Here is a 10,758-nt window from a genome sequence, read left to right as displayed (position 1 = left end):
TCAGAAGCCACTCATTTTTTGTTCAAGAATTTTTCAATTTATTTTAAAAGGGGAGGATTGGTAACAAATATGTGGCAATATCTCCAATGTCAATGTTGTTAAAAGTGAAGGAAATGAGCTGGAAACAGGAAGTTGACGCACATGATTTGCCTCTCGCGGGCCACATAAAATGAGATCACGCGCCAGTTCTGGCCCCCGGGCCTTGAGTTAGACACCTGTTCTATATAGTAAGTGGCTTTTTTTTTTTGCCACATCAGATTTTATTCAAAGTGCTGGGATGGCCAAGTATTCCCCAGCTCTGGTCTGGTTGCGGGAGAATGAAAAGTGAATTTTCATGCTGACGTGCATGCATGAGTTTGAAGGTGGTGAAGGATTGTATTACAATTACTGGCATTATTTTAAACACATACGGGACATAAAGTCGATTATTAAAGTTAGCAGGTTCATATTTACTGAATATTTGAAACATTGATGAAATAAGAAGCATTTATCAAATGAAACTAGAAGCACGGGTCACAAGAATAATAATAATAATAATAATATTGCCTTTATTAGTCCCACAATGGGGAAATTCTAGATTCGAACCCAGGCCTCCTGGGGAGACTGGGTCCTGAACGCGGCGCCTTAGACCACTCGGCCATCCTGGCAGCCAATGACTGGGATTGTATTCCTGATGTTTACTGATTTATTAGATTATTCTCAAATGCTAAATTTATAGTACTTTGTTTAAATGTGTGAACTTTATTGAAATTCTCAGTAGTGAGAACAAATTTGCACACATCGCATTTCCATGAGCTGCCCTCACATTCACAGCAATTCATAGACAAATACGACAAAGCACATTTTCCACATTGGCTGTCGGGAGGCAAACATACCAAATTGGGCACTGGAGGACTCACACAGACGCTATCGAAAGAAAAACACATTCCGAAAGACATAACAATTGGAGATCGGAGCACACGCACACGCACACGTGCACACCGACCAGATTACAGAGGAATGCCAGCGGGGAGAGAGACGGAGAGAAGGCCAGCCTTGGCGTGCCGGTCTTGGGGACCAGACGGGAATCAACTATCCAGGCGCTGACTAACCTGGGGAGGACCTTCCCTTGGACGTGGACCCGTGCCGTGTGTGGGAGGGGGGGTGAGGACGACCGATTCAACCTACATTACCCTTGACATAAAAAACTCTTATAAAAACTGAAGTTGGGCTGAAAGATGGCGCGCATTTTTCGACTGTGATCGCCCGAGTGCAGTTTCTCGTGAGATTAAGAAGAAGCCGCACAGATATCTGTCTTTGTACTATTTCCTGAACTCCAGAAATTGAAGAAACTAAATATCGGAACTCTAATCAGTTTTTGAGTCCTTATTTGACCCTTTTCTTCTTGAGTACAAAAAACGAACACGCATTGGAGTAAGTTTTTGGCTTTTCGAGGTTGATTTACTAACGACTTCTAATTTCCACGGTGACAAAACTCCAGCAGTGGCCAACAGGACGCGCGTTTGGAAAATTACCGTAATGTACCGTGTTGCACAGTATTAAAAATAACTGGCGGCTGGCTGGACTTCGTCTTTGCGTGTGGATGCTGGCTTGACTGCAGGCATCTAACCAAAGTACTTTCGTCAAAATCCGATGTGGCATTTCAAAATAAATCGCAGAAGAAATCTCAAAATGTGACATTTACACCTAAATTTGAAAAATCATTAAAAATTAAGTTTTCGTTACCCCACAACCAGACCGGTACTGGGGCACACTAGGCCACCCCAAGTATCCAACTACAGTACTTTCATACCGGTCTGGTTGTGGGGTAACGAAAACTTAATTTTTAATGAATTTTCAAATTTAGGTGTAAAGGTCAAATTTTGAGATTTCTTCTGCCTTTTATTTTGAAATGCCACGTCAGATTTTGAAGAAAGTACTTTGGTTGGATACCTTGGGTGGCCTAGTGTGCCTCGGCAGTAGTCTGGTTGCGGGATAACAAAAACTTCATTTTTAATAAATTTTCGAAATTGGGTGTAATGGTCAAATTTTGAGATTTCTTCTGCCTTTTACTTTGAAATGCCACGTCAGATTTTGAAGAAAGTAGTTTGGTTGGATACCTTGGGTGGCCTAGTGTGCCCCAGTGCTGGTCTGGTTGCGGGATAACGAAAACTTAATTTTTAATGATTTCTTTATGAAATCATTTGTAGTATCAGCCATTGATCTACAGTTAACATTGATTTCTCTTTCTATCTCGATTCAGAACATTTCTTGGTGCAATTCTGAATCAGTTTCCATTCTCCCTGGGTATAAAGACATGTTTGCTAACATTATATAAAATCAAAACCACTTACGTGCATACTTGAGTTTCTTAGCTTTTATTTTGAAGGTGGCCATCAACAAGCGCTTTCGGCGCATTACCGTAATGCACCGTGTTGCACAGTATTGAAAATAGAGTGGCTTTAGCACACACGCACACACTTTAAGCTTTCCTTTAGTTTCGAATTCCTGACTGTGATTGATTGCTTCCTGCCTGCCTGCTAGAATTTCCGACAGACCTTCATCGTCTGTTTAGGTTGATAATAAAAGAGCGAACGGGGGTGGGGAAAAGCCAGAGGTTGCAGGGGCTTGAACAGAGCAAGACGCTCGTTCCTGCCTGGCCCCCTCTCCCCTTCGCGAACGGTCAAAAACAAAACTCTAACTGGTTTTGGTCTGCGTTTATGCCATCTATGGAAAAAAGCTGATTCAGTCTAAATAAGGCGTCAGGGCGTTTTAAACCTGACATCCATCCTGTTCCTCGAGGGCCGGTGTCCTGCCCGTTTTCCACCTCTCCCTGGTGCAACACACCTGAGCGATCGTTATCGAGCTTCTGCAGACTTTGCTGATTATCTGATCATTTCAATCAGCCGTGTTGCAGCAGGGAGAGATGGAAAACCTGCAGGACAGCGGCCCTCGAGGAACAGGATTGAGGACCCCTGCTCTATATGGTTGATGCCAATTAGTTTGAATTGTAAAACTACTGGGGTCTTTTTTCCTTTTCATTTTTAGAAGCGGCACACATCAGAGATGAATGGATACAATTGACAAAAATCTCCTTGCCGCTTTTGTTTGCGTGTAAAGAACAGACCTCAGGCATACTTAGAAAAGCTGACATTTATTTGCGTCCATCACACACGATCACCATATAGTACGTCTACGCACAGACTTGGTTTGATTTTCACGCCACATCACCGCCCTCGCGTGGCCATTCCTCCAAAAGTCAAGACAATTTCGCTGCACCACGCAGGCCCCGGCCCGGCCAGTCCCGGCCAGTCCCGGCTCCTCGGTGTTCTCTTCTGTCCGTCTCTCTGAGGCGTTTTCCCCCCGAGAATCACAGTAGTAAAAGAGCGTCTCTGAATGTAACGTCAGTCCGGGTTCCCCTCCGTGATTGTGCGTGTGTGTGTGTGTGTGTGCGCGTTTGTCTGCAACCGAGTCGAGGCCCGCGAGCTGGGTCCTGCTGGGGTGGGGGACAGCGGATCCGGTTCCGTCTAGCCGATGACGACGCTGAAGCCGCACTGGAACTTGTTCTTGCGGTGGTTGAGGAAGGCTCCGAGTGCCAAGGTGAGCGGCAGGGGCGGCAGCTTCTTCTCCAGTGTGGCGCCCACCACCCAGTTGCTGTCCACGGAGCCTGGAGGAGCCCCGCCCACAAGAGCCCCGTCAATACCGTAACTGCGTCACGAGGGGGGTGGCCGGGCGGGTTTACCTTTGAAAAGCAGGTTGGCTTTGGGCACGTCCAGCTGGTAAGCCAAAGACGTCGTGGTCTCTCTCATCCGCGTGCTGGCTTCAAATTCGACGCCCACCTGCAACTGTGAAAGCAAAAGCGGTCAAACTATTTTTTACCGCGATCAGCTTTCTTGCATTCGCTGAAGTCTTTTTAAATAAACAAATGTTGAAAAGAACAAATATTGGCTTGAATTATAATTGCACCTTTTACTATTTTGTTTTTCATTTTTACATTTAAATGCAGGGATAATTTAAATTGATTAATATAGAAATATAATGATGGACATTTTTGGGGGGAAAAAGTGCTTTTACATTTTTTATGACATTTCTTCCACCATTTAAGTTTTTTTTTTTTACATTCATTTTTTTAACTCATGATCATTATAGCATTTGAGTTTATTTGAAATAAATCTCTATTTCACATTAAATATGCATTACTATTATATACGTTGATCTATTTTTTTAACATTTGTAATATGACTATTTTTACTCTTGTGTGTATTTTTTTACATTTCATGAAAACTAGCGATTTAAAAAAATTCAACAAGTTATTACATCTTACACCCATTGTTTATAATTACTTCAAATTGATATGACTTGAAATATTTTTTACCATTGCAGTACTTCCCCTCTGTACCATGGACCGACATTGGGAGTGTTTCCTTACACTTATATGTTGTGGGATGGGGATTTGTGTATATTCTGTCTATTTGCATGCTTTTTATGAATGTCTGCTGCTCATGTTATACTTGAACGGCGACATGACGCCGCCGCCTCTGTGTGATCTACATCTTTGCTGCTGTAAGACTGCAAATGTCCCCATTGTGGGACTATTAAAGGACATCTTTATATATAGACACACGTTTGGTTTGCAAATTATATCAAAAAATCAAAACGTATTTTCTTTATTCATTTAATTATTCTCATTAATAGGCAGGCCATCATTTTCTAGAATTGTACTATTTCTTTATGTTCTGTATTCTTTTCATTGTGCTTTTTTGACATGTATTGATTATTTATTGTTGTACATTTCATGTACTTTCAAGGTGGATGGAAAGCATGGAAATAATTGACTGCATTCAATTTGACATTTTCTTTCCGAGCCAGAAAAGGACTTCCAAAGAAATGGTGGCCTTGGTGTTTGAAAACAAAGTCGAGCTCATTTGCGTTGCAAACGTGATACCTGATCGTTGGCTTTATGATAGTACGTAGCGTGACATCCTGCTCCTCCCGCAGTCAACGTGGCCACGTAGTTGTCACCTAGCCACAGCAAACGGTCACAAACACAACTTTCATTTTTTTTTCAAGGTGACAACATCGAATGAAGAGTTAGAAGCGCCCATGAAAAAAAATAAAAATAAAAAACAAAATTAAACGTCGACTTCCTCCCTTTGGAATCCATCAACTCTGTAAGTTAGTTAAGTGTGGTTCCGCCTCCCTCATTTGAATACCCTAAAATAAAAATGCTTTTTTGTCTTCTCTCCATTTGCGGATTTTCTGATCGTGGTCACAATCATGGTGAACAGCTCCGTGTCTACTTTGGTGCGGGCTGTATTTTACCTGTGTACCTGCCCAGGAGGGAGGTGACCGTTCCTTCCTCGCCGGGTCTCCGGTGATAAACGAGCTCCCCGCCTAGAGCCAGCGCAGGCGTGACGGACTGCAGATAGTGGGCCACGACGATGCCTGAAGAAGAAGAGAAAAGTGACAAATAAGCAGCAACAGCAGCAGACAGAGCACAAAGCGGCATACCGGAGCCTACGAGGACGTCAGGGTTTCCGAGCGTCAGGGCGGAGGTAAAGTCGGTGCCGCGGTACTCCAGGTCACACTGCCAGTTGACAAACTTGTGCTGCTGAGTCTGCAAACGCAACACACGTAGCGCAGCATGAAGCAGCACAGCGGCCGTTGAGCAAGGCAAGGTGCGCCAAGTGTGGCGTGCAACTAAGTTGACCTGGAGGGCAATTTTGGTGCGGATGGCGGAGGTGAGCTGGTGGATGATTTGGGCGTTGAGGCTCGCCGTGCTGTCCATGTCGCCCACCATGACCGGAAAAGACTGAAAGCACAAACCAAAACACATTCTCAGCACTCCATTGGACATTTTGCACACGTTCAATAACTTTTCCATGAGAAAACTGCGTCTCATGAAATGATTATTTCATCAACTAAAATGTTTGAAATAACTTCTTCAAAAAAACCAAGACGCTATTTTCTTATTTTTCATGTATCAAAATTGACGCCCTCCTTAATTTTATAATCAGACACACTAATAAATTCTTCTCACAGTCTATCTCCCTCAGGATGAAGCATGAAGCACGACACGAGGGAGCTACAGTGAGAAGTCGTGGGCTCACATCTCGGAAAATCAAACCTATCGCCTTGTTCGGACGCCAACCTTTTCTTTGGCGTTATCATCGCAGAGCTCACAAAAGCGCTGGCTTGTCTGAGTGCCATAGAGAATGCACTCGCCAATCAAATGTCGGGTGGAACCCCTCCACCCCAAAATGAGTTCCGCACAATTATCGCCACTAGATGGCGTAGGCGCACCAACAGAGAAAACAATTGAATGAGGCACACTTCAAAACTCTCACTTATTAAACTCAAAACTGCCCAAATAATATACACAAAATTTACTATCATATGCTAGCGGGATTATTTATATTTTAATTAAATGATTCATATTTTTGCCAACATGTTCAAATTCAGAAAATTTTTTTCTTTTAAGATTTATTAATCTTTGGAAATTATTCATTACGCTCAGCTCATGATACATTTTTCTTGCGCAATGACTTTCCTCCCAAAAAAAAAAAAAAAAAAAAAAAACTATTAAGACTTTTTCCCCCCATTTGACAATCGTTTTCCTTCTTTCTCTTAGTATGCCTTTTTTTCCCCTCAGAATAAATCTCCGGTGCGTGGTTACCTCGGCCGGCCCGGTCTGTTTGCTGCCGACGTACGTGGAGCCAAATCGATAGCCGGAGTCGCCCAGCGTGCTGAGTGTGATGGTGTGGCTGACCTGGAAGTGGTTGCTCAAGCCTTTGTTCACCACCAAGCGCACGCCTTCCATCTGCAGGGGAAACACCTCTGCCCCCCCCCCCCCAAAAAAAAGCAAACAAAAAAAGGCCACGCGTCAGTCATCACGTGCCACCAGATTCAAATCCCGGCCGCTCACAATAAAGTCACAATGTGTTTAATTGTATTCGCTCCCATTTTGAAAACTATTGATGAAATAAAAAATAAAAGAAATAAACCTCAGTTCTTGACAAATTTCTCGCCGCAGGATATGAATTGTTTTGCATAAAATGACTTTGCAGACGCCCGCTCCCGTTACTCGGGTGACTGCTTACCTTTACATTTGCGGTGGCACTCCTCGTAAGTGCCCGGGTTAGGGAGCGACGACGACGACTGCGCCGAGTCTGTGATCTGCAGCTCGGACGACGGCGGGACGGAGGACACCGAGGGCATGGTGAACCCGGGGGGAACAGAAACCAAGCCCGGGACCCCCTGACCGCCTCCGGCCGCGGCCGGGGTCGGCGTCTGGGAGGCAGCGGCCAGCACACTGCCCATACTCTGAGGATTGGAGAGACTGCAATGGCAAAGTTTGGATGGATGATTAACGACAGACGACTATTAACACATTCACTACCCGTGCAAGCAAAGAACATGCTAACAAAGAAAATAATCAAAGAGGCGAGTGCAACAGACCCCCCCCCCTTTTTTTTAGGTATGGATTCAACATTACAACAGATATTGCCATTCTCATATTCAGAATAAAGGTTTTTTGTTGTAAAATAGAAAAAAAATGGCAATGAAGTAAGACAAAAAAAAAAGAAAGAAAATCAGGGACTCTTCAAAGTGAGCTGTGGATGACTGATTTAAAACATTAAATTAGAAAGATTTAGATCAGTTGCTAGAGCCTATCCCAGCTTGCTTCGGGCAGTAGGCGGGGGACACCCTGTATATATATATATATATATATGTATATACATATATATGTATATATATATGGCAAAATTGGACATGCATGTTTTTCACAGGACAGCAACGATATAAAACTTAAGACTTTTCGAAGTCAACTCAACTATGAAAAAGTCAAATAAACCGGTCATTAGAAATAGTGCTAGCACTTTGAGAGAGGAATCTCCTTTCCTCGTACACCACGACTCCGTCCGGAGGTGTTAAATCGAGTGAGGGCATAATATTGCATTGTACGGAGTCCGACTCTCGCGTTCCGTCTATGACACACGCTCGGGCCTTCGGTTTAGCTGCGTCGTCTTCATGGGTTTGAGTGCTTCTTCTTTGTTGGTTGAAGCGACGCTTCTTCGTGTTTGTTTGGAGGCCACTGCGCGCTGCCAACACATTCAATGCCGCAGTTATGGTATACATTCTTATCGAACATTTTATTGAAGGCATTTTGATTGGTATTGATCACGATACATATTGATATTGAATTATCGTCCCAGCCCAACATTACACAAATATTTTATATTATTATTGTAATTGCATGACATAAGTTAAATATTTATCGGGGAAGGACTAGTTCGTTTTTTTCTAAACATGTAAACTGTGCTGAATGATGACATCTCTTGATATTTTCTTTTGTTTTACTTTGTGTTCAATTAAAAAAACAACATCTAACCATCAGAACAGGAATATTTGAGGGGGGGTGGTGTACTTTATTGTTATTGTGTTTAAGCCCCAGCTGCCTTTGACTTCAATCGAGACGAGCTGGTGAATGCTGCCAAAAAGAGTTAGTTTAAGCTTGTACAATTTGCCTCGGGTCTAGCCAAGATCACTTGTGAAATGATGTCTGAGCTCTTCAGCCATGTGACCTTTACACACAAAGCTTGATCACGCTGGAATTCGCGACAAGTATTTCACACGAATGTCAATGCCAATTAGACGAAGGGCATCGTTAGCCACCCAAAGAAACATGAGCACAGATTCGAGTGTAGGTAACAGTCGAGCAGATTTTAGCCAAGACACAATCGGGTCCGTTTCTCCTCGAGCGAAAACAACCGCAACTGGTTGTGATCGACACGGTGAAACTTACACGTGGTTGGAATCACAAAGTATTGCGACGGACACCGTTTGGAAGGCACGATAACTTCTTGTTTAAGCAGCGCTGGAGCATGCTAGCTAGTATGGCTTTGCTTGCTAGCTAGCTAGCAAGCAAGCTAACTAGCTAGCTAGCTAGCTAGCTATCTGGAGACGATGCCATGTGGATGGCCACGCGATTCGAGCGTCCGGTACGTGCAAATACCGGCAACGGCCTTTATATTGTGTCCGGTGGCCCAGCAGCTTTGAGTTTTCTTGCGGAGGTAAACGTGGGGAATTGGACGGCTAATTTACTCACGATAAAGGATCGCTTCCAGGGGAGGGGGGGGGCAGCACCGGTAAAGTTCACCGCTGCGTCCGTGGCCGTAGTTGACAAGGATCCGCCCATTTTCGGTATCAGAGTCGGCCGATTGGCTAGCAGCAAACAGTTCCTCCTGGCCACTGGTCACAATCGCCACTGGGCCAGCCCACTTGCGCTGACGTCAGACCACGAGGGTCATTGGCCAATCAGTGGATTCATTCAATCGGTCATTGAATGACATTCCAAGGGTACGTCCGATTTACGCCGCATTTTCATAAATGAATACGCCAGTTTAACGCTTTGGTAACATTTAAATATATTTCTGATTTATTTCCTTCTGTGAGAAAGCGGGAGTGAATGGATTAAAATACACTCGATGACTCAAGACAGGTGTCCTCATTTTACGACGGATTTACGACGTAAACCGGAAGGAGTCGTTCAAATACTTGTAGATTATGTTTTTAATTTTTTTTCTTCTTCGGTTTTTAAAACGAATCAATATAATTTCTTTAACAATGCAGTAACCCAATCGAATATAATAGTACTGCTTTGCACCATTCTGCGGCTTCAATTGGCAATTCTAAACCATTTTAGCTGGGCATCAATTTGGGATTTTTGTGGGGGGAACGTTGTACAGCAGAATTATTTTTGGGTAAACTCCATCAAATCTTATTATGTTGTAACATGCAAAAAAATGGAAACAAGAACATAAAGCTCTAGTTACTTTTATTCTTCTCCCAAAATGCTACGTCAACAACCAGGGGCGCATCCAGGGATTTTGGGACCCATGAAAAGAAATCTTACATATAATCTTAAATAAGATTGTAATTCTTTGATTCATTATTCAATTCTCAAACATGTCATTTCTGATTTGAATTAATTTCCCCCTCACTTTGAGAAAAAGCAGATGACATAACTAAATAATAATAAATGTATGGCCAGAAGAAAATATATATCAATACACTACACCAATGATTCTCAACCTTTTTACAGTGATGTACCCCCTGTGAAATATTTTTTAGCCAAGTACTCCTTAACCAGCGCAAAGCATTTTTGGGTTAAAAAATAAAAAGAAAAGAAAAGAAAAGACAACATGCCATCAGTGTCTGATTTCATACACTAAAGAACAGGGGTGGGCAAACGATTTGATTGGCGGGCCACAATGGGTTGTAAAATTTGACAGAGGCGCCGGCCGGCCCAGGAGCAGATGGATGGAGTGTTTTGGTAACCTCATCTCATCTGAGAAAAAAAAAATCAATTTAATTTGAAATGAAAGTGAACAAAAGCATTACAAAAATATCTATGCCTGAAAAAAACACAGTATTTTTTAAATAAAACCGGATTAAAACGTTTAACGGGCCGCATGTGGCCCCCGGGCCGTAGTTTGCCCATGGCTGCGATAGAACCTTTCAAACTTAATTTGTATTGGTCCACGAAAAAAAAAAAAAAATCGACATTAAGTGTCCACTTTTTATCATAGAAGAGCTCTGCAATATGTGGGAATAAATCCAAATAAAACTTTATCTTCAATTTACAATCATAATTTTGCAGACTCAAGTTTGGCCTTCTTTTGCACTTGTGCCTGAATTTTTTCAGAAGGCTTCCGCTTCAATCAAGACTCCATTATTTGCGTCTTCAAGCGATTGACAGGTAACGAGAGATGTCAT

At 42.9% G+C, this 10,758-nt stretch overlaps 1 protein-coding gene across 3 annotated transcripts; it reads right to left on the bottom strand.

Annotated features, from left to right (window-relative positions):
- Nucleotides 1-3,114: 3,114 nt before the first annotated feature.
- Nucleotides 3,115-9,175, bottom strand: tomm40 (translocase of outer mitochondrial membrane 40 homolog (yeast)). Of its 3 annotated transcripts, none has more exons than XM_088307560.1 (9): nucleotides 9,089-9,175; nucleotides 7,080-7,318; nucleotides 6,656-6,816; nucleotides 5,690-5,791; nucleotides 5,491-5,596; nucleotides 5,302-5,424; nucleotides 4,925-5,001; nucleotides 3,722-3,824; nucleotides 3,115-3,646 (listed from the first exon to the last, which is right to left on the bottom strand). In XM_088307560.1, exons 2-9 carry the CDS (start codon nucleotides 7,297-7,299, stop codon nucleotides 3,507-3,509), a joined length of 1,032 nt encoding a protein of 343 aa, XP_088163686.1. In that variant the 5' UTR covers nucleotides 7,300-7,318; nucleotides 9,089-9,175; the 3' UTR covers nucleotides 3,115-3,506. The 3 variants fall into 3 exon arrangements, with proteins under 3 accessions (XP_088163686.1, XP_088163687.1, XP_088163685.1); XM_088307561.1 differs by having other exon boundaries at nucleotides 8,996-9,138; XM_088307559.1 differs by lacking the exon at nucleotides 9,089-9,175 and adding an exon at nucleotides 8,786-9,082.
- Between the last annotated feature and the right edge of the window lie 1,583 nt (nucleotides 9,176-10,758).

Source organism: Idiotropiscis lumnitzeri, chromosome 10 (assembly GCF_059441095.1).
Source record: "Idiotropiscis lumnitzeri isolate Australia: NSW breed Sydney's pygmy pipehorse chromosome 10, RoL_Ilum_1.0, whole genome shotgun sequence".
Classification (NCBI taxonomy): domain Eukaryota; kingdom Metazoa; phylum Chordata; class Actinopteri; order Syngnathiformes; family Syngnathidae; genus Idiotropiscis; species Idiotropiscis lumnitzeri.
Note: the sequence above shows the minus strand (reverse complement) of the source record. Positions and strands in the feature narration are given on the sequence as shown.

Bases quoted from the DNA above. Each gene is read 5' to 3' on its own strand.
- tomm40 (XM_088307560.1), bottom strand. From the start codon at position 7,299: ATGGGCAGTGTGCTGGCCGCTGCCTCCCAGACGCCGACCCCGGCCGCG. The intron at 5,597-5,689 runs GTCAACTTAGTT...TTGCGTTTGCAG, and splicing joins GCACCAAAATTGCCCTCCAG to ACTCAGCAGCACAAGTTTGT. The intron at 5,002-5,301 runs GTAAAATACAGC...TGCTGTGGCTAG, and splicing joins CCTCCTGGGCAGGTACACAG to GTGACAACTACGTGGCCACG.